Source organism: Epinephelus fuscoguttatus, linkage group LG19 (genome assembly GCF_011397635.1).
Source record: "Epinephelus fuscoguttatus linkage group LG19, E.fuscoguttatus.final_Chr_v1".
Classification (NCBI taxonomy): Eukaryota; Metazoa; Chordata; class Actinopteri; order Perciformes; family Serranidae; genus Epinephelus; species Epinephelus fuscoguttatus.
Genome location: NC_064770.1, coordinates 21,877,904 through 21,901,885, shown reverse-complemented (window position 1 = coordinate 21,901,885; position 23,982 = coordinate 21,877,904). Strand labels below are relative to the sequence as shown.

The window sequence follows — 23,982 nt, the reverse complement described above, 5'->3', positions numbered from 1 at the left end:
ATATTCCATTTTTGCCAGTATATCCCCTTAACCTTACACACCATCTCAAACATGAAATCCAGTTTGTGTTTCTACAGTCTGTGGCTATAATTACTGGAATGATTTTTGAGATTTTAAAGAAAACATGCCTGCAAAAACCTGCTGGTGGTTTTAGGGTCTCCAGTGCTTCCAGAATTATTTGACATGCCTCCCTTGTTCTGCACTCTTGCCTCCCCTCATAAATAATGAACTCCCTTTCACCCTATCATTTGACAAAATGTGCTGCACAGTCTTAAATTCTTAATTTTGTGTACACTGTGTCATAAATAAAGTGTCATTTCCCAGGTACAGACAGCTCACAAATGAGAACACAATATGAAAGCCTTGACAGCAGTCCCAGATGTTCTCAGCGGATAAAATGCTGGGCACAGTAACCGAATTCTCTTCCATACAGGCTGCTATTTTTAGTCAAAAATAGGTGGACAAATGTTATGTTCTGTACCCAAATGAGGCCATCTGCACAAAAAGCCATAATTTTATACATTTACATCCAGGAGAGGGAAAGATGGATTTGTCAGGAGTAGGGTGGGAGTGGAGGGTTCATGTGGATCACTGAAATTTTCTGGTGCATAAAAACTTGCCTTTCAGTTTCCAAAAATGCATCTGCTGTGGCATGTAGGGAAATCAGCAGGGTACATTGCAATAAAGTGACTGTGCATTAAAAGCGAGTTGATTTTATTAAATGGGGTAGTTCAGAGCACATAGATGAACCCGTATTTGAGAGACAAGCGGTGTCAGCTACTCATGTCCTCATGCAGATTCCATCTTTGGGAGAATCCATCATGATTACGAGTAATTGTGATTTATTTTGTTAGTGATGTTATAGAATGGATTTTTTTGGAATAATGTGTCTACAGTTAGCAGTGAGATGAGCTGGTTGTCCACTAATCAGAAGATCGGAGGTTCAATCCCAGGCTCCTCCAGCCAGCATGTCGAAGTATCCTTGGGCGAGATAGTGAACCCCAAATTGCTCCCGATGGCATCGGTGTGTGAGTGCAAGTGAATGGTTACTGAGCAGCTTGTGGCATCATGTATGGTAGCCTTAGCCACCAGTGTGTGAATGGGTGAATGTGGCATGTAGTGTAGAAGCGCTTTCAGTGGTCAGAAGACTAGAAAAACGCCATACAAGGGTGGTCCATTTACAAAATGACAGGTGACTCTATGTAGGTGTATCTAATCCTGATTGTTATCTAACCAACAAAGACTGACCTCTCACAGACAGATGATCTTATAATATCTGTATTCATTCAGTTGCCAAAAAAGAGAAACTGCACACAACACACTTCATTAAAATTACCTTATCTGCAAGAACTTCAGGGTCTGTCATATCACAGAGACTACCTGTTTTGCATTGAAGATAAAGCATGAATTCATCAAACATTTTTTTTTTTTTTTTTTTTTTTTACAAATGTAGCAATTAAATTATTCAGATTCAGAGTCAGAATACTTTATTAATTATTATTACCACCCAACAAACAGAACTATTCGGACTATTCAGGCTTGTATCTCCAAGCACCTGCAAGTCTCTTATTTGCAAATTCCTTTATCAGAAAAATAAAAATGCCCTATGAGATGGAAAGCAGCAATGGGATGCTTATGCATGAGTGGTTGAGGCCATGTTAATAATGTTATCTTCTGAAGTGCTCTTGAGTATTTTCACCCAAGTAACCTGTGTGTGCGTGTGTTTGCATCTTATTTTGCAGAATGTTCTTAAAACCTCTGCCACACAGGTATTGCTTTAAATTACCAACCACAGAATATTATAGCTACAATGCTTAATGCCTGATAAGCAGTGTAACACCACTGAAGGCTTGTGATTATTGTTGACAACATCAACAAAACCTGCACAATCTGTTTCTTAAATTTGAAGTGGACATTTTTTTTCTCATAATTTCTGCAGAATGGTTCAGTGCATTGACTTTTACCTAGTGTGAAGTAACACAGAAATTAGTTAGCAGTTCACCTGTGCTCTGTCACAACAACACATACTCCAACCTAGTCACACATCAAAGTTTGGTCATGGACTTTCCACATCCAGATATGACCTGAAAGGTACCCTGGGTGCATTGGTTGTTGATGTTCTGGAACGCCGTGTCAAGTTCTGCCTATTACATGCATTGTCTTCTTTCAAAATGCACTTCTGTTTTCACAGGAAATATAACATTTACACAGTATCTAGTATGTTCAGTATGCATAGTATGTTTAGGCAACAAAACACATGGTTATGTTTGGGAAAAAAGAACAGTGTTTGGCTTTAGAATCTTACAAGACACAAACACCACTCTCCTGGGTGAAAGTCGGTGTTTGGTGGTATTTGTTGAACCCATCAAGACAAAAACTTTTGCTGTGTTTCCCACTGACGTCGCCGAGCACCATCAGACTGTAACGATGACCGGCTGTTATCATGCCGATGTTAAAAGACAGCTTTTTCGTCAGTGTCTGACACCGCAAGTCACTGCCCAAGTGCCAGATTTCGACAACTTCAGAGTGGTTGCTTCAAGTCGGTCACAACAACTAGTTTGAACTCTTAGACATGGAAATTTTCATACCGTCCTTACAGCCCATGTCGTCCATCAGCACAAAGGCATCATACACATATTACAAAAGCACAGTGTGGTTGAACTAGAAGACATGTTTGAGGCTTGTTTTGCTGGTATCGTTTTGTTCTTCTAGCAACAGTGGCTTTTGCCCGCACCTAACAAGATGCATTTTATAGATCACTTAGTCTCCTCTGTTTTTGCAGGTTCACTAGAGAGATGCAAGAGACATTGACCGAGCAACATTAAATCCAAACTGTGAAAGCCGAATGAAGATGCCTCTTCTTGGTTCTGATAACAGAGCCAATAAAGCCAATGTGTCAGTTTTGCCGTTTTTTTTTTTTTTGTTTGTTTGTTTGTTGGCAGAACTGACTCTGGGCTGCCAAGATCGTCTGTGTCTACCAGTCCCAGTGCTCAGGTTGTGCTAATTCATGTCTTTCTCAGATCCTCACAGTGCCCAGTGCTCAGAGCTTAATAACATTAGGGATTACTTAAAGGTCTGTATTAAATGTGGAGTGTTGCTGATCTACTTTGTGTGAGTTCTGTGTGCTGTCGATGAGAAGCTGACTGAAGGGACTTGGATCCATTTTATTCCGTGTACAGCTTTGTAATGGTGGGAGCTGGGCTCATTGGCTTTAAGATGTTTGTAGAATTTTTATTGCTGTTTTGGATCCTAATTAAAAGTGACGACTGGTCTCAGTGTGCAATCGATTGTGTGTTTCTGTGGATTTCTCAGTTTGCAGAGTTTCAGTTGGGTGTTTGCAATAGCTATGTTTTGTCAGGGCGTCCCCACACACTACTACATATAGCAAAATGGTTCAGTAATGGATTTGGAAATATGCAGCCAGGTTCAGTTTGGTGTAAGGTGTCAAGATTGTTTTATGGCAAAAAAAGTCCTCCTGCCATTGTCTTTGAAAGCTGTAATGGCCCATCGATCAAATTTGTATAGTTATGTAATATGTTTGCTCAATCTCAGTGGAGCCCAGTAAAACCCTTCTGGGCTTTTACTGACATTTGGGCTTTTTTCTTAAAAATCATGGTCTTGTTTCTTTCCAGATTTACTGCTGAAGCCCAGTTCTAGGAGAATATCTGTAAAAAGGCAGCTGTTGATCTAATGCCTCTTTAGATTTGGCCGGCAACATCAGGCACTCAGCAGACAGAAGTCATTTTTTGAGAGTATCTAACAGATGGAAACCATGGACATCTGAAGGGTGAAGCAGTGGTGTGCTGTTTGAAAAACCAGCTTGTCATTTTCTGTTATCATGACATTAAAGAGGACATTTGCAGTTGGATGTTAAGGCTGCTGCAGAATTACTTGTCCAGGCGCCAGTAGTCAGTTTTAAAAATTGGTATGATAATCCGTTGTGGTTCTCTGATCTTTTATTTCAGTAGAATAATCTGTTACTTAAGTAAAAAGAATTAAAGTATTAGCATTAAAATATAGGCTACATACTCATTCAGGCCAATTTGAGAAATAACATATTACATTATTGGATTCTGATTATTGATAACTTTAATACTGCAGTTGATAATAAGGGCTGGGATAATTGTCATTTATATGCTGCCGGGTGACTTGTGCATCTCCCAGCGGGGACCAATAAAGTCTTATCTTATCATAAAGTATAATAACAAAACATAGTTATTCTTGTTAATTATATTTAGTGTTATTAAACTGAATCTTAAGTGAAGTCAGATGTGCAGTATTTACCTCTAAAATGCGGTGGAGTAAGGGTATGAAGTAGCCTAAAGTGGAAGTAGGAGATGAAAGTCTCTTTCCACAGCTGGTAATCCCTTTGCTCTATATCTGAGGGACATGCCCAACACTTAAGAGATTAAAGGGCAACTCCACTGATTTTGCATTTGGGGAGTACTCAAGCCCCCAGGAACTCAGCTCAGCCTTGCCTCTAATTTTTCCAGTGGCCACTTGGGGTATTGCAATGAAAATCCCCTGTGGCCCAAATGTATTTTCCCCATAGACCACCACTGTGAAAGAGACCTCTGTATAACTGTTGACGGTGAACTTCCAGGTATAAAGATGGACGATTATTACTCTTTGTATTGTAAATTTTTAAGCCATGGGGATTTAAACTTTGTTAAACCAAAACCCTCGGAAGTAAGGATGCTTGCTATAAAGCAGATGCTGTATGGAAGTGCAAAAAATAAAGGGAAAACTTAATCAATGACATGGGTGTTGGCCTCTGCCAGCGTCGTCCCTTGTCTCTGATCATGTTTGTGATATTCCTGGACACGCTCTCAAGGCGCAGCTGGGAGGAGAAAAGGGACCGGTTTAGTGACCTCAGAATTGCACCTCTGTTTTTTACAGATGATGTGGTTCTATTGGCTTCATCACACTGTGACCTCCGGCAGGCACTGGGGCGGTTTGCACTCAAGTGTGAAGTGGTCAGGATAAGAGTCAGCACCTCCAAGTCTGAGGCCCTGGTTCTCTGCCAGAAAACGATGGATTGCCCCCTCTGGGTTGGGCGTGAGTTACTGCCCCAAGCGAGGGAGTTCAAGTATCTCGGGGTCTTGTTCACGAGTGAGGGTAGAATGGAGTGTGTGGCGCGGTGTCTGAAGTGATGCAGGTGCTGCGCCGGACCGTCGTGGTGGAAAGAGAGCTGAGCCGGAAGGCAAAGCTTTCGATTTACTAGTCCATCTACGTTCCAACCCTCACCTATGAGCTATATGGGTAATGAAAGCATGAGGTCGTGTATAAACAGCTGAACTGAGTTCCCTCTGGGGGGTGGCCATGGGGTCCCCTAGGAGGAGCTGGAAAGCGTTGCTGGGGAGAGGGACGTCTGAAATACTTTGCTCAGCCTGCTGCCCCCTTGACCCGGCTTCGGATAAGTGGATGAAAATGGATGGATGAATGGATGGTTTTGCCTTGCATTTACTGGTCACTTGCTCTCAAACGTAATTGCTTATCTAATCAGTATATTAGCTGGGTTATAACTGGATTCACTGATATAATACTATGCATGATTTTTCATAACTACTCCTTAACAGTTTTCTTTATTTTTTGTGGCTTTACTGTTCAGTGTGATAAAATTCTATCACAAAAGCTGACTTTACTCCTGTTGACATAAGCTCAGAACAGTTGCTAGAACGAGCACAGGTAATTAAAATGTATTATATTTATTTGTATCAATTAATGTTACCTCTTTTGCAAAGCTGAGCGGCAGCACTGTATCCAGAATGAAGTTTGATCATTCACATGGCCCAGTTGGGCCACTGAGGCATGATGGGATGAACACTACTATTGTATTGTACTACTAACATTTTTTGGATGGATGCACCAAGCAAGGAATTCCCCTTGGAAAAAATAGGCGCCATTTGGAGTCAAGTACCTAGTTCTAATAATGAACCTATGGGAGTACTACAGCATTAAGAAGAAGATGAATATAGTGTTTTGTGGCTCCACTGGGAGCTGCGTGATATCTGATTAATTGCCTAAAGTAATGTCACTTGAGTTTGAAAATATAACAAATCTGTGAAGTTTGAAGGACGTGAGCCTGCCAGACATCTGTAGCCTCTGCTTGAGGCTAGTGGCTGGAGGCTGCATTAGCCATTACTAGCATAATACACTTGAATCTCTGACTGAACTGTTCTTAGTGGGCTATATGAGCAATGTAGTTGCAAGGTTTTGACATGAAAAAGAATGCATGGAATAACAATGATGGTTCTACTGCATCCATTTGATCTTTTTGCCCACTGTGAGTTGTTATGTTAAAGGAATGCAGTGCCAAATCAATGGAGTACTCCTTTAAGATTAAATTAAGTCTTCATAGTTTTACTGTTTTCTACGGTTTGGTTTTATCTTACTAACAAGGCTGCAGGCATTCCTAGTCTTAGGCCTGGATCAGTGGCGTAAAGAAGTTATGACGAGCCCTAGCGCACACTATTGTGCATGTATTGTCTTGACACAAATAGAGACTTGACATTAGACATTGGCACAATTTTTAAATTAGGAGCATTCTTTTTTTATAATTTTTCTCTGAATACAGGAATATATGCAAGGGCTCACTCACCCTATACGAGCCCCTCCACCCCACGAGCCCCAGTGCAACAACGCTGCCTGCACTGTTTACGTTTACGCCCCTGACCTGGATCTTGGTTTCTACTCTCCCCCCTTCCCTCTGAGAAGGGGTTTTATTCAAATACATAAAAAGCAAAAAACTGTCCAGCACCAGGGTGCATCTACACTGGTGTGCACTGCTATTCTGTGCATTTATCTGTTGTGTGTGTTTGTTTTACTGGAATGCCGCTGCTAATCCAAGGTGATGGCTGAACTTCATTTGAAAGTGATTTGCATAAAAGCCTCTGTTTTAACAAGCACTCACCTTTAATACAAAAGCATCAGAAATTGATTTTATCTAATGTTTGACAGCCTCGCACATATAACCCATTTCAGCACTGTTTGTCCAGAACAACACTGGCTGCAGGCAAACCTAACCAGTGTTCCAGTACAGCACACACAGGACAAAAAGGTGCCAGTAAAACACATTGACCTCTAGCCATCCTTTCTCAGCAGAGATGTACAGTTTACTGGTTCACACACAAACAGACAGAAGGGGGAGCTCAGGTCAGAAAGGCCTATTATCTGGTTACGTGCAATAACAACATTTTACTGCGCTTCAGAGTTCTTTATTTAGTCCTGCTGTTTGCTTTGCTAACATCTTTGGCACTCTCAGTTTTATTGCAAATATTGCACAGTTAAAACGGCTCTCTAAAAGTAGAGTCTAATGTCACGTTAAAGGCAAGTTAATCTGTTCAAACATCTCCAGCTCAGTGAGCAGTGTATAATGTGCTCTATTGAACAGAGCAATTACGGGCTGTGATGCTCAAAGAAAACTTTTGCCAGTATAATTATAGAATTAAACAAGAGCAGGCAAAGTGTCAGTGTGAAATGTGCCAGGCTGGAAAAAAGTTTAGAGTGTGTGTGTTTGTGTGTATGTGTGTGTTTTTCAGAAAGACAGCTGTAATTCTTAGAAACCCCCTTTGTTGTGGATAAAATCTACGAAAGTGTCGGAGAAGGTGAGGAGGCTATAAACCCGAAAGACTTTCCTATACATCCTGTGAAATCACATCTTGTTCTATTCAGGGTCATGTAAGTGTTGTGTACTGCGTGTGACAGTCGGTGCCAGTTCCAATTTAAAAAGCGCAGTTGTTGAAAGTGTGTTATCAGATGTCAGGAGGTCGGCTGCTGCGTGGCAGATTACTCACAGGTGTTGTGCTTGTTGTGATTGCAGCAGGATATGTTTCTTTCATGGCACTTGTCACTGATTATTACTATAACAAAGAATGAGCTATGAAAGGGTACACACTGCCACCCAGTGTTGTGAATGGGAATGGTCCTCTCTGCCTTTTCTTCATGGATGAATGCTGACAAGGTTGGACTGAGTTGTGGTTGGGGAAACAGCTGCCAAGACCACATCTTAGTATTCTGGTTACAATCTTTACCATCATTTTTTAAACTGTTTTCTTGACAAAGTAAAGGCCATTTACTGAAATGTGTTTGTAACCAGTTACTTGGCTAATCTACTCTTCTCAGCAGACACTATGAGCTATCATGCTGCAGCAGGTGAGGCAATTAATGATACCTTAGTCCCATTAATGTCTCCCCAGTGAAGCAGCATGTAATATATCAGGGGCTCTGGAGCCAGCACGCCTAGACTGAATATAGTCATAATTTAGTCATCATCAGTTATTAATTACACTGCCTTTCCTACTGCGTCAAGGTTTGCCCTGTGGGGTGAGGCTTATATTTTGAGTATGACATTTATTGTCATATTAGTGAGTCCTCACTATATCAGGTGTTGTAATATAACTACTACTACTACTAAAACGCAGAAATTAGTTTGCATTTTTGCACTTCCGGTTCCCTTGTCACTCAGTCAGTGGGTTTATTTAATTGTTTTTTGGTTAGATGCCTGAAATAAAGGCATGTAGGCAATAGAGAAATACCACAAGACATTAAGACATTCTCAAGTTTCGTTCTATCGTATAAACTGCGTCAATAGATGCCCTTCTCGTGCATTTTGGAGCTTTGATGCGTCTTATAAAAGAAGGTTGCTAAGAAGTGGCTAAATGAGACTACAGAACATCATCCCACTGAGCAAAGCTTTACTACCCCATTGTAGCTGGCAATGTTTAAGTCATGCAACCATGGGTTAGTTTATAGCCTAGAAAGGAACTTTAACTGGGCTGGACAGCCACAAAAAAGGTTCACAGGCTGAGATCAATGCAAAGGAAAAGGTCAATTTATTTAAATCATCTATGCACGAAAAGAAGGGTGCTAAAAGGGCAAAAAAAAACCCAACAAAAATTGAATAAAAACAGCAGCAGTCCTCGACTATCATCAGTGCTACTGACATGAGACACAGAGGCCGTTTACACGTACACGGTGATTTTGATAAACGGAGACATCTTCCTTCGTTTGTGCCCTTCGTTTACACGCAAACGGAGATTTCTCCTCTGAAAACGAGTCTTTCTAAAAACTCCGGCCAGAGTGGAGATTTTGGAAAACTCCGGTTGCGAGTTTGCATGTAAACTGAGACAAACGGAGATAAACGGAGATAAACGGAGTTATAGGCAGCCGACGTCACAGTATGCGCCGTAACTTGCGCCTGTGTCAAAAGTGCGACCTGTGCTGCTATGGTGACAATGGATACATGGAAGGCTTGAGCTTCTCGTTACACTGCCACAGGTTTGGCGTGTTCTTGTGTATATATACACGGGTAAGTGTAAACGAAACGGCCTCACAGACAGATTCCTACCAGGTGTGGTGAATCAGTCAGCTGGTACCACTAATTAGACGAGAAGCTTTGTTATATTTTGTATTTTTTTTTTTCAATTATGATTATTCTGTGTATAGTTGTGTTTTTTGTAGATTTGTATATGTTCTGCTCTCATACATTGGTGCTTGAGGATGTTGTGATTAGTACAATACTCATTAGACAGGTCATTGTGGTTTGGTAGTCAGGTCTCTGCCCCTCAGAGTTGATCTCATCGAATTAGTGGCACCAGCTGAATCTGTCTGTCTATATCTGCTCTGTGAGGCACTCATGTCCGTAGCACTGATGCTAGTCAAGGACTGAAACGTTTGCTGCTGTTTTTATTCAGTTTTTATTAGTTTTTGCACTTTGAGCACCCTTCTTTTTGTACACTGATGTTCTAAATACTTAGACTTTTTTTGCATTGATCTCAGCCTGTGAACCTTTTTTGTTGCTGTCCAAGTTGCACTGGTGTGTGGGTATCTCCTCTGCCGTCCTGTCTTGGTTGTCCATTGTACCGACTCACCCAAGATAAACTTTTTGCTACCCTAAGTAGGCACAGTTTCACAGCTGCCCTAAGACTTTGTTTATAGCCTAACGCTAGCTTTTTCTGTTTGATGACTGCATTTATGCCTCAAAAATGATTAAAGTGGTGTTCATTTGTGAAAATTGTCTTTGTCAAGGGAACCAGGTGACACTAACTTCCGGGCCTGCCTACAAACAAAACATCATCCCAGCACTCAGTGATGGCTGTATCTGATTTCTTCATTTTCACGGTTGTGCTATTGTGCATACTGCCTTACTGTCAAACTGTCATGATTCAGGTTTCCATCGAAATGTAGCAAGTTTTAACCAAATTTCCACGAAATTGAACATGAGGTTATGTTTCACCATCAGCTACCGTTATGCAAATATTTGGATTTGAGTGCCTTGAGATAAGCAGCTTTTGGCAGTATTTCTCCAGTTGGATCCATCAATGTGGGCGCAGCGAGATGATGTAATTAAAAGAGCGCCAAAAAGCTTAGACAGTGAAAAACCATGTAGAAAGCGTCATGGAAATAATATGGGTTTTTGTTTGTTTCATGTATTCATTTGAGGAAAGTCTAAAGATCTAATGTTTTGTCTGCAGCTTCAGTGAAGTGGAAGCTTGAGTGACAAATCACATGCTTCATGTATGTCATAATTGAGTCTGTTTTCAACTGCAGCTTCTCATATTTTGAGCAAATTGAAAATACCCATTAAAAACAGATAAATGGAAACATACTTATGACTTAGTGGGACACTTGAACAGAACAGAGCCACTGTTATTGTTATATGGAACATCTGTGCTGAGCAGATTGTCTACTAATCACAGGGTTAGTGGTTCGATCCCTGGCTTTCCCTGTTCTAATATTGAAGTGTCCTTGGACAAGACTCTCAACCCCAAGCTTCTCCCAATGGGCAGGCCAGTGCCTTTCATGGCAGCTCTTTTGCTGTGTGTTTGTCTGTGTGTGTGTGTGTGTGTGTGTGTGTGTGTGTGTGTGTGTGTGTGTGTGTGTATGGGTGTGAGAGAGAGAGGCAAATAGTAAAAGCACTTTGTCCGTCAAGGTAGAAAGGTCCTGTGATAAGTGCAGTTCATTTCCCATTCCTATTATGACAAGTTAAATGGCTGCTATTTAAAAAAGGCTTACTGAGTCATTTCTGCTCCATGGCAACTGAGCTGAAACCATCAGTGATAGCCAGTAATACACTGCATTTATTATACTTCGAATTCAAACATCAGATATTTTTGAGATGATACTGACCTCTGGACATTACAATAAATTGGCAGACACTTCTGTGACAATTTGGCGTCCAGTGTCTTGCTCAAGGACACTTGACATGTAGACAGCAGGAGCCAGAGTTTCAACCGCCAACTCTACAGTCATTCGCCAACCCCTCGACCATCTGAGCTAATGAATCACAAATTTCATGAATATTTTTATCGCTTGGCATTAGCGATGTCACTTTTGGTTAATTTAGCTTTTAATAGCCTGACAGCAGTTAAATGGTAAGTTGCTCGCACGCACACTCACTATCTTTAGGTGTCACTGTCTGGGGCTGTCAGTTGAGTCGTCAGCTGTTTTTCAGCTGACTCACAATGAACTAATAGCACAGTGACACAAATTCTCTTTCAGCCTATCATCTTACTGCTCCTTATTTTAGATATGGCTCTTTTCCTGCCGTAGTTCTTTCTTACTGCTGTTGTGCGCGCCCTCCACCTCCCCATCACCACCTAGGGTTTATGGATTCATCAGCCTCATCTGCCTCAGAGTCAGCAGCCACCACCACCAGGTCTGGACACCATTAGGAGAATATATCTTGCTGCTGCTTAGTTGTCTCTCGATCAAAAAATATCTCCCTGTAGTATCCAAGCGCCAAAAAAGTCTGTTAAATCATACTCACTACAAATCATCTGTTAATCTGTACACTCACATTTGGTATTAAATATTATCGTTACTTCATAGTTCATAGTTCCCACTGCCCACACTCCAGTTTCTACTAGTTAGCTACAGTTATGGGTCGTTCTATATAGATCTTACCGCTGATGGTAGGAAAGACAGAAAGCTGTGCAAAATTATGCAGTGACACGTCATGACACGCCTCTTTGAGGCGGTTCAACCAGTAGCGGTCTTGTACGAACTCAGAGGACCACAAGTTTTGAAAGACTGACAAAAGCAAAGATGGCTCCGCCCTGTATTTACCGTAAGTGGCTGTGCTCTTTACTATTATTTTTACTGTTTTTCAGTTTGAGACGTGTTGTTTATCCGTTGGTGTTGGTGAAAGTAGCTAGCAGTGTTGCTAATAATAAAGGCTTGCTACATTCGAGGTGAAGATCTTGGTACTCCGCTACTGCAATAGCGACGACTGCTTTCTTGGAGGCATCCATCTTTGTTTACGTTTAGTGTGTAAATGGTACAAACGCAAACGGGGAAGCATACCGCCAATTTAAACAAGAAATTACAACATTTTACGACATCATCTTGAGTCTTACCGCTCATAGCAATGTAAATGGATCACACGGTTAGCATTGGCCACTCTGCACTGCTCACCGTCTGGATCACAGGAGCTAACTAGTGGCGACACTCATCCAGGTGGTGGGACAGTTGCGGGAACAAGGTGGCCACCCTCAATTTTCCCCCCAAGCGGCCTTGAGCTGCAAAAATCCCTTTAACACTGTTAATTGTGCTAGTTTTGGGATTCAAAATTGAGCCACCTACTCATTGGAATGACCCGGGGTTGACTGGAGGGTGGGCACAACGTTTCCCCAGCAACGCTATTGGGTCGGGATGGTGTTACTAGTGGTAATTGTTGAATGAGCGTTGCCCGCTAGGCTAGCTTGCTTCCACCAGACCCATTTGGTGCAGTGCAGTAAACTGGAGGACCGGCAGGCATAACTGGTCAAAAATTTTCTTGGCGGTTAATCGATTAACAATTAACAGTTGACCAATTCTAGTCCCAAAGTCATCAAAGGTATTTTCAAGTTTTTATTGTCATCAACATTTTCAAAAATCATATCATAAACAAAGATAGTAAAACAACAAACATCTCTATATGTTAAATACATTCTAAAATATGGCTGGAGGTTCCACAGAGCAGATACAGGATGCATAGGTGACCAAGCCTTTTGGACCATGCGTTCTAAGATGTCTCTATTAATTGCAAATTGCACACATCACAAAACCATTGATTTAGACATTAAACTTGAACTATTGCAGATTTTATTTCTTCCTGGGGAATAACTGACAAAAATCTACAGGATAAGTTGTATACAGGTTCAGGCCGTCCTCTGTGCTGCACACCAACATCTGTGCCAATAAAGTCTGGGCAGCTTATGCCCTTGGGGTCAGGAATCATTGTAATCAATACAGTGAGTCCCGTGAGATCAAAATAAAAAAAAAAGGTTCCTCCTGTGTTTGATAAGGGTCAACTACAGGTTACTGATCACATTTTTCAAAAGCAGTAGTGGGTAACACTACAGCATTTTGTGAAATGCAGTAGTTTGCTGTCTTGTCGGGAGTTAGATGAGAAGATTCGTATCAGTTTCAGTGCAATGTTCTTGGCCTAGCTGTGTACAAAGACTGGACGCAGAGGGAAGACAGATATCACAACTTTGTCATTGCAGCAGGGTTTGAGCAACACCACTAGGCACAGGGAGGACTCGCTTCACATCTACATCGTCTCATCAGACTGTGACGGAAAACAAACAAGTATTTGTGTTGAAACACTTTAGCTTCCGTGTAATGTTTTATAGGATGTCACTATTGTAACTGCCAAATGTATTCCAGTAAGAAATCATTGCATTTTTTTTCAAATATATCTGTTATTTAAATCCATTACATTTTCTAATCTTACCACCCAACTCTGAACATTAGAACGGGGTATAAAGGGATAAAGAGTCTAGTATGGTTTAAGGCCCCTAGACAGAACAACAGAGAAGCACTTTCTGAGTTCATGTCTGGTACATTAAAAATGATGTATAGTCCATCAAATGCTTTAAATGTGCTCCCCTTTGGTTTCTTGCTTGTCCCTGATGTGGATATATGGCATTTCTACTGATATCCTTTGTTCCTGAACATGTCTGATCTCTGTATTTCTACGCGTGTTACACAAAAACATATTTCAGTGTTTGCAGTGATGCTGAGTTAAGTCCTCTTTGGATTTAGGCTACATTGCTCAACATTGCAGAGGCGCCAGAGACAGTACGGTCTATTTACTTCAGTCCACTTCATTTACTTCATATTGTGCTTTTATGGAAACTGTAAAAGGTCCATTAGGATAAATGAAAACACCATCAGGACCAGCTTCTCGCTATCTGTGAAGACAGTGGTGCATTACGTTTGCTGAGAGTAACCTGGATGGCCATACTCTTCTAATAGAATATGTCAAAGTATTGAAATCATTTAAAAGCTGTAAACAAACACAGTGGGATTGTAACAGAAGTTTGATCCTGATAAACAGTCGACGGAGGTCTAGTCTAGTAAACCAAAAGAGGTTAATTTTGTGTATGTATCCCTGTTTCTTTTTAAGTAAACCTAAGACTGCAGCCACACTGATCCTTCATTGTCTGTTTTCCAAAGGTTTTCAGTTCAGAATGTTGATAAGGACTGATGTGTCTCTGCCAGATTTGTATTAGTTTTGATTTTTTAAAAACTGTCAAAGAGCTTTTTGACATTTTTAGTCTATGAAGCCTCAGCAGCAGCAGAAGGACTAAGGGCTCATACACATGCCACGTCTTTTACTACCTGGAAAACGCAAGGTCTTCACCAACTTTCAAGAGCATGAAAGCAGGTGGCACCTGATGTTGCTAAGCGACCATAATGTACTTACCAGAAATCATGAGTTTGGAGTTTGATCCTTTTCCATGCCTTGCTTTTTATGTATCAAAATATTGTTGGCCCTGTACTAAAATGATCAGCTTGTCTTTCTGTCACAGCTTGCATTCTGCTCCCCATTCACCTGCACCCTGCCAGCCAGCCACGCCTCCCTCATCAAGGCAACTCCACTCACCTGTGCACGCAGCTGCTTCTCATCAGCACTTTCTGCATATAAGCAGCTGCTGCCTTTCCCTCAGTGCTAGATTGTTCTTCTACCACATGCAAGACTTTCCATCACCTCTTACCTGCTTGCCTCTGACCTGTCTATGTCGTCTGTTTACTGTTAAACTCACCAGCCTTCTGTCCCTGACCACGAGTTTTGCCTCAGTGTCTCTGGTTTCCATCTGCCTGTGGCTGTGTGGTGTTTTCCTGCCACGACGTTTCAGTGTGAGTGCTTGTCAGTTGCCTGCTGCAGCTCAGAGACTATCTGGGAGACACCACACACTGCCTTGTGTGTGTGTGTGTGTGACCTCTATTTACCTACCTGTTGGCCCCTGAACCCAGAGAATGTGTGTGGGCTCTGAGCCCAAATAGTGAACTATTACCTGAATACCTTCATCAGCTCAAGTTTCTGTTTATTCTGTGTTTAATTAAAGATCATTAACTGTCACTGAGTGCTGCATTTGGGTTTAATCACACCCGTTACACTTTGGCCAGATGTGATTGATTGCTCCTTGTCACATGACATGCAGTGCATGTTGCTGCATTCCAAAAGTTGGTTTTTGGTTATCTCCGGGCACAGCCATTGTGCCCAGAAAAACAGACGCTTGGAAACCCCTGCGCAGCGTGACAGTGTTGCTCTTGCTTTTGAGTGTGGATTGAATTCGAGGGCGCAAAAAATGCAGAATGTGTCTTCTTCTTTTGGCTGTTCCCTTTAGCAAATCATCTGCCTCCATCTAATCCTCTGCATCCTTTTCAACTGACTTCATGTCGTCCTTGGTCTTCCTCTCGGCCTCTTGCCTGGCAGTTCCAACCTCAGCATCCTTCTACCAATATATGCTGTCCCTCCTCTGAACATGTCCGAACCATCTCAGTCCGGCCTCTCTGACTTTATCTCCAAAACATCTTACATGAGCTGTCCCTCTGATGTACTCATTCCTGCTCCTATCCATCCTCATCACTCCCACAGAGAACCCCAACATCTTCATTTCTGCTACCTCCAGCTCTGTCTCCTGTCTTTTCCTCAGTGCCACTGTCTCTAAACCAAACAACATCACTGGTCTCACCACACCGCAGAATGTGTACGGCCCCTTAATGTTCCTTTTGTTGCCATTTATGTCCATGCTTTCTGAATAGACTGAACTAAAAATGCAGCATCAAACTGAATAACTATATGTAGCAACACTTAGCTGAATTTCTCTTTGTTCAGTGACTGATCAGTGTGGCTGCCCTCAAAAGATATTTGGTTGTCACATGAAAGAACTAGGACAGTCACTGCCTTATTCTGTATTTGGGTAATTACACATTTTCACACGGTATGTGTTTTTTGATGTTGGCATTGTCATTTGAAAGACAAAACATTTAATATTTACAAGAAAACCACACATATATTCCTAAACTGTTCACTCTTTCCCAATTAAAAAAAAAAAAAAAAAAGGAAAAAATGGGATGGGGCACCTGGCAGCTAGTATAAAAACAGGCAGGAAATGTTACCCGGTCAGTCCGCTTCATCTGAGCTGATAGAAGCTGGTCCTGCACCCTGCCTTCTTGCTTCTTCTTTGAGCGTCCTGATTGAAAGGTGTCAAAACTCCCAAAGACAAGATGCATCAACAGTTGTGCCATCAGCCATGAGCGTACCTCCCTGGTCTCCACGAAGGTACTTCCCATCAGAGGCCTTGATGGCGACACGTCCGTGTTCCAGGAACTCAAGGAAAAAGTCCTCTGGCTTTTCTCCATCTGAGCACACTAGACCACTGCTAGAGACGTACCAGAACTTTCCATTCACACCTGCAGAGTGACATCAGATACATGTTTAAATTAGCAAACAATTCAGTTTATGCTAAAATAATCAATTGCACGTGCACACATGGAAACTGACTTTTTACATTGTAGGCGCCATCATTAAAGATCAATGAGAAAATGTCATAGACGGATCGATTTGCGTTCAGAGTGTTGGAGTTCTTGTGGTGGCACACAAAGCCGTTCTCCCCACAAAGGATCAGCATGGGGCGGTTGATGAGTTTCATCAGGAATAATTCATCATCACCTGCAATGGAGGACAAATACTGTTCATCTCTTTGCATGGGTCAAAAAAAAGCTGTACATGTGGACACAACGTTAAATCCCAAGTGGCTTGCCTGAAAGCACTCACCCACTGTATCGCTGACTGCCGAGAGCTGCCCATTCTTCTTTGTACACACATACTTTCCATTACTTGCTTTGAGTGCCACCCTATGTCCTCGCCACTCAATGTCAAACATTGTGTTGACCTCTCTGGGAAAAAAACCATGAAAAAGTTAGGGAAATGTATTTGACAACATAAAAGAAAGGTCCTTAGCTGTAAGAGCTACTTACACTTCTGTGGCAGTGGACTGGATCTCTCCATGAGTCACTAGAGTCCAATAGGATCCACCGTTGGTCCTGAACATAGACTTTTTGCTCTCTTTATCAATCTCCATCTGGAAGGTCTCCATGTCTGTCTCCACATCCTGATTGGCTGAAATACTCACTCCTGGTAAATAATAGAAGAAAAGACCATAATTATGCACTCGCTCCATTGAAATTATGGATGAAAGTATTGCATCCTCTCTTGAATGCCATTTGCCTCCTCTTGAATGTCATTTACTCTCTCAGGCACTGCCAGAAAGATGCCTGTGCATAATACAGCATTAATCCATTCTCTGTTGTTGCAACACATAACACAATGTGCTGCCTACAATGACTCATCCAAAGCTTCTGTCTCCTCATATAGGATGCAGGTGTTTGAAAGGTCACAATGTTTTATGAGTCTAATTAATAAAATGTCTCAATGCTGTAAACGTCATTAAGTCACATCTATTCATTTATTCAGCCTTAAATATTATAGCTGTTGATTTTGTGCAATGCTACTTCTGGGTTTTGGTGACATAAGGGTCGAATTGGTTACCCACTCTAGATGTCATCACCTGAAGGTGCCATAATTTGCCACACACAAATATATGGTGCTTGGTGTTGCTTCAAGGCTCCTACTGTGCAAATGAGCCTCTCATAATGCAAGGGCATGTCACTAGCAAATGCTAACATATTTAATGATGTATTGACCCAGTTCTCACAGTTACCTCCATGGATTTATGGCATTTGCCCTAATTGTATTTATTACATCATGCTTTACTGAAACTAACAAGACAGCAGTCCATTCTTACCTTTCACAGTAAAAGCCCTAGACATATACACTGCATCACTGTTTACCAGAGGAAACTTATTCACATGTTGAGGCTGTGGTGATGAGTTGCTCAAAATATTAGAATCATTTTGCTTCTAATTTTGCTCTGGCCTCTTCTTTAAGTTGACAACACTCTATGTGGTATTTTGCACATACAGACAGCGTAGCAACATGCTACATGCAAAAATCTTGAGCCATGCATGTAGCCATCTTGAATTCGAAAGTTGGGGTTGATGCAGTTGCTCCTAGTTTCCAAGGTGGAAATCTGATCTCAGGGTGCGTTCAAGTTTAAACTTCCGACTGGGAACTGGGAATTTCCAACCTCCAAGTATAAAACGAACGCACCATAAGAGCTGTGACATCATGGGGGAGATTAGGGGTTTCTTTATGTTAGTCTTAGTTATTGTCTATGTAAGTTCTCTGTTTGTGTTTCGTTTGGTCTGATCAGCCTATTGCCCCATTGTTTTATGCAACTCTGTATGTTTGTTGAGGTAACGTCTAGTTTTGTAAGCCTTATTTTTCACTAGAGTTATTTATCGTTGACCTTTTGAAAGGGCCCTATAACTCAAATTCTGTCATCTCTAGCCAGCTGTTTTGTAATTTTTTTTTTTAAATATACCCACCTTTTTTTAACTTTAAACCTGTCTTTTTGTGCTCCACAGCAACCTTAGTATTTAAATGAAATGAGTTTCAAACACATTTTAAGATTCCAGTGTTTGCCAATTAATCGTTTAGTGAAAAACTGTATTGGTTTTCCAATACAGGATGCACTCACCCCTCTCTATTAAGATGGATAAATGCATCCTTACAACGATGACTTCAGTTAGACTTGGAAGGTGAGGATAAAAAGTCATGTTTTCAGTCTTCATAGAAAATCTGAGTCTTTGGTCAGGTTGGTTTGAAAAAGTGGATTATACAGCAGCATTGATTTTAGATGTGGATGTTTTAAAACCATGTCATTACTGACATCTATTTTACCCATAAAGTTTGTGTGAGTTGGGTGCTGATTGCTGAGAGGGTCACTTGAAACAATTAGCCTACTTTGTAGCCATCTTTGAGGTGTGGAGCTTCCGTGTCTCATTCTGTGAACATTTGCACTGCAGCACATTTCATGTGATCAACTCATGTGATTTGTTTTGCATACAACAGAAAGTGTGTAAGAATAGTTAAATTGAATGCAGACTAACATAAAAAAAAAAATAGTTTAATATTGTGCCATCTTTAGTCATTGTGCGCCTTGTTCTCTAAACCTGAGTGCCTCACTTGCAGCCAGTCTAGAGTTATACACTTAATCCACATGTATTAACTCTGTCTGGTGGGGTGCGTTAGGTGCTGGAGAATACACAGACACATATAACTGAACTGTGTCTGCTGTAGTTCAAATTAGATGCCACCGAAATATCCTTCAACCTTTCTCTTAAGCCTGTTACAACCCTAATCCCCCACAGTCACCCCTCCACCCTTCCTGTTCATTCGCTTGCTGTAATTCCCTGAGTGGTGAAATGCAAATCTGCACTGCAGGGCCCACTAAGCAGCTTTCAGTGCCTTGTTCCTTAGAAAACGTGGAACTGCCACAAGGCCAAACACTACAGTTAAAAATTTAATTCTGTGCCCTATATTATGAGAATAGAGTACAAGGTTGTTGAAATATTATTCATGCATATGCATAATGACTGCAGTCTAAAGTTAGTTTGAGAATCTAGTTCCCAAGATATGCTATAGTATTGCATGTGCATTGTGCAGCTGGTTTTTAATAAGGCTGTTAGTTGCTTTGATTGAATTTTAAAGCTTTAAAAAGCTGTGACAGAACACAGTTTGCTCCCCTGTCTGCCCACATTGTTTGCTTGAATAATTATACATGACGGAGCAGATTACATCATGCAGGCTGACAAGACACCTCGTAACTAACTCATCTGTCTGGTAAGCCCCGGCTGTAACTCTGTGTTGCTGCCATCTCACTGCCACACTGGCAGACCATAGATCCACATAATTTGGAGAACTTTGCTCAATGGATGAGAGTAAAGAGCGAGTAGCTGCAAGGCTTAAAGGCCACTGATGGTAATTGACGCCCATGGGGCATAGATCTGCCCTGAAGTCATTTGCACACTGCTTAATCTTCAATGGACACACAGTGGAAATGACAAAGCCCATTACCACAATTACCTCCACAGTATGGCTGACAACCATTCTGTTTCTAGCGTGTAGACAAGACAGGCAGGGCTTTCTCTCATTAGCTGGTAAACGTTGCTGATTTGCTTTTTTGGTTACTGCAACGTAACTGTAAAGATTCAGTTAAACAAATCCAGGCTGTCTCAAGTCATCAAGAATCCCTCATTACTGTAGTGTGATATTTGAAAGCACTTTATGCTTTACACACCCAACAGTGGTATTGCTTTGCTTATGACTTTACTGTATTCTCAGCTGACAAAAGGCACACTGTGTACTCTACTGTGCTATGTGTTAAGCTGTTTTACTGTACCTACGCTAAGGCTAGACTCTTAGCTAACCTCATTACCCAAACCTGCAAAATGTGACAGTCTGTGTGGTCGTAATGGTTCCATTTTCTCGTACCTTTGCAAAACTCTACTTAAGATTAAATTCAGAAAAGAGGGGAAATTGTAAACAGAAAGGAGACGGAAAGAAGAACCAAACCTGAGAGGACCTGGAAGATGACTACTGCATTTAACTACAGACAGTGAAGATAAACTGTAACCAGAGTGTTATAAAAAAAAAAAAAAAAAAAAAACATTTAGGTTAGGTTTGTAGGGAGTACACTCTACTCTCAAAAATATAGTGCACTGCTCACTTAAGGATCTGAAAATGGTCTTACCTATTGTCTCAGGTGCTAACAATGGTAAAAAAAAAAACTTACCATAGCTGCATAGTTATCACAGTAGGGAAAATTGCTGTGTCTCTCAGTCTGTCAAGAATTTCCTAATTTCCTCTTTCTCAAAATTTAAACTTAGCATGAAGCCTCTGAGCGGAGTGCTAGCTATGTTTGTGACCATGAAGTCGCTTTTACCATGTCTTATTTTGAATAGATTCAAGATTCTTCAGGATGTACAGTATTTGCAAACAATCAAATTTCATCCTTGAACCTCAATGACTTTCAAAAATGAAAATCATTTCCACTTTAATGTTCCCCAATGCTTAGTACTGGATTGAGAGCATAATGCTGTAAGTGCAGCACTTCAATCTACTTTCCTTAGGAAACTATTCAATTTTCGATGATATGCTTTTTTTCTCCCCAATACTGCATCATAGGCTGATTACCTTGCTTGACTGAGACGAATCTTTTATTGGCGGCTTGAAAAACTACTTGTGGATGACTCTCCTCGAGATCAAACAGCTCATCTTTTCCAGGCTTGGAGCATCGGCCAGATCTCAGAGTCCCTGTGGGACCCACTGGGGTCAGATATTTCCCATCACAGTCCTTGAAGGCCAGCTTGCCAGATTTCAGCTCCAGCGTGAAGCTTGTAGTGTTGTTGTTCTCCTTCACCAGTTTGCCATCATTGCTGAGGAAACGGCTGTCACAGGTCTTCAAGCTGTACTTGCCGTCGAGATATACCAAGGTAACCAAGGAGTCCACTCCCCAGGGAATGTTGCTGTCCACTGAGATCTCTCCATCTGAAGCAGACAGATGGGCATAGCGCTTACGTGCCACACTGAGCAGGCTGGCCTGTGGATGTAAAGCCAAATGGACGGCCCACAGCTCTTGCTCCCCGATGGCTTGGGCAAAGCAGGACAGGTAGTCAGCCGAGCCCCCAAAGTAACGCTGGTAGGGCTCTGATTGCAGTGCCCAGCGACCATCAGACTGAGGCACAATAAGGAAACGGCAGTCAGGGTCAGGCTTCTCTGCCCCACATGTGATCTTGCCATCTTTGTCAGAGGCCAGATAGCGTCCCAGGTGGCTGCGGAGGAACACTACTTGGCTGTCTTGCTCGTCCTGCTCTAAGGTCCAGATCTGTTTCTTCTTCATGCTGATACCTGAGGCGTTCACCTTGAAGCCGAAGGCCTCGGCCGTCAGGTAGCGATTCTCATGGTTGATGAGGCCAAACTGCAGCTTCAGGGCCCTGTTAGTTCCGTTTGTGGGCATGCTTCAACAGGCCAAGCTTGCAAATAAAGATGTTAGGACAAATAAGGGAGAGGGTAATGAGGGAAAGCAGGCATGAAACTGAGAAGCAAAAATAAAATGCTTGATTTCTTCCCTCTTCTGTCTCTCAAGCCGTAAATTAGCTCCACTTATCTCCCTTGATGGATTGTTTAGTGTTCCTTCCTTCTCCCGTCACTTTCTCTCCTTCCCCAGAGGGCTTGCACAGGCACTTGCTCTCTGTTCCTTAATGAGTTAGGATTAAAATCAGCAGGACACAGCACCTCAATCCAACAAGCCGCTGACGTCACATCCCAGTGCACCAACCGCGAACCTCCCCTCCTCCCTCTCCTTCTCCAGTACACACTGAGCGCAGATCCATTCTCTATCTCTTCCATATCTTGCTGTTACTCTCATCTCTTCCTTTTCTCCTCCACACTTGTCTTCCTTCACTGTAACTCACACTTGCTCACTCATCTGTCAAACTGACTCCCCATTGGTTGTTACTCTCACATTTAGGTCCATTTACTAGTAGTCCAGCTATCAAGCCTGAGGATTATCCCAGCTTTGATCTGCTGGTGAGCCACAACCTAATTGGAAAATGTCCAGAGAGTAAAGGTGCTTTTGGTTGCTCCCCACTGCTTCTCCTTCTCTTTCGGGTCCCTTTTCAAACAGATTAAGTAAGTTTTCATGGGTCAGTTTGTATAAATATAAGCACATTTTGAATAACATTTCCTATCCATGAATAAACCTTCTGCTTGTTGAAGACTTGATGTACAGATTAAAATCGTATTCACAAAGAGCCTCTTTCACATTGCATTGGACATGGCTGACTGATTTAGAAGCATAGTCTTAACTCCCAAAGCGGCACAAAGGTTCCTTTCTTAAAGTTATTACCCCAGTTTCCTACATGTAGGTACAGAGAAGCTATATAGCAACATTATGTTTGCTTCAAGTCTCCAGAGATATTTAAATTTGTGAAGTCTGTGAGCTTAGCTAAGAGGGATTTGAATAGCACACATTTGAATGTGCAAGCATTGCCCATTTGCCTTTGCTCCACTTTCACCTTTGCTGATTCTCAGCATAATTATTGCCAATCCTTCCAGACCCACCTCTGCTACTCTGTAGGTCAACTGATAATAGATGACGCGACTCCATAACCTTTGTCACAGTGCACGCCAAGGTCGACCTTTGTAAGAGCATTACCACCCTCTTTTACCAAAGGTTCCTCAGGATGTTGAAGGTAATGTCGAGGAGAACAAATATGTAAATACCAAAACCACAAAAGCATGTGATTCAACTATAGCACAAAGCAAAGTCCATGGGGTATTATTTCTACTTATTAATCTTCAAAGGCATGTGATCTATTAGCCTTGACAGTTAAGAGTGATTAGCATTGTGATCCCAGACCACCATGGGGGGTTAACGCTCTAATGTCAAACTAAGGACAAAGGTTGGTAAAACCACAAAGCTAAAGAGAAGCTGTCTGTGGAGGACAAACATATGTAGGAGGTTGATGTGCGTATTAGATAAACGGCAGTATTCCTTTTGTTGAGGTTAGATCAGTTTTTAATTCACTGTCATACAGATTTAGGAGGAAGGAGCTTTGAGTAGAACTTATGCTCATACACGTTGAAAGCCGGTTTAGGTTTTTTAAACTCTGTCGAGTAGCTTCACAAAGCCCCTTCCCTGAAACTGCTCTGATGTTATAGTTACGGGGCTTGTGTACGAGTATTTCCGTATCTGTCAAAAAACCCACAACCCAGGATTCACCCCCACTTAAAGGTCC

At 41.7% G+C, this 23,982-nt stretch overlaps 1 protein-coding gene across 2 annotated transcripts; it reads right to left on the bottom strand.

Moving 5' to 3' along the window:
• Nucleotides 1–16,308: 16,308 nt before the first annotated feature.
• Nucleotides 16,309–22,199, bottom strand: fscn2a (fascin actin-bundling protein 2a, retinal). 2 transcript variants are annotated; one of them, XM_049561421.1, is made up of 5 exons: nt 21,377–22,199; nt 17,257–17,413; nt 17,006–17,175; nt 16,781–16,975; nt 16,309–16,689 (listed from the first exon to the last, which is right to left on the bottom strand). In XM_049561421.1, the coding sequence occupies exons 1-5, from the start codon at nt 22,197–22,199 to the stop codon at nt 16,484–16,486; spliced, it is 1,551 nt and encodes a 516-aa protein (XP_049417378.1). In that variant the 3' UTR covers nt 16,309–16,483. The 2 variants fall into 2 exon arrangements, with proteins under 2 accessions (XP_049417378.1, XP_049417379.1); XM_049561422.1 differs by having other exon boundaries at nt 16,781–16,948; nt 17,054–17,175.
• Nucleotides 22,200–23,982: the final 1,783 nt, after the last annotated feature.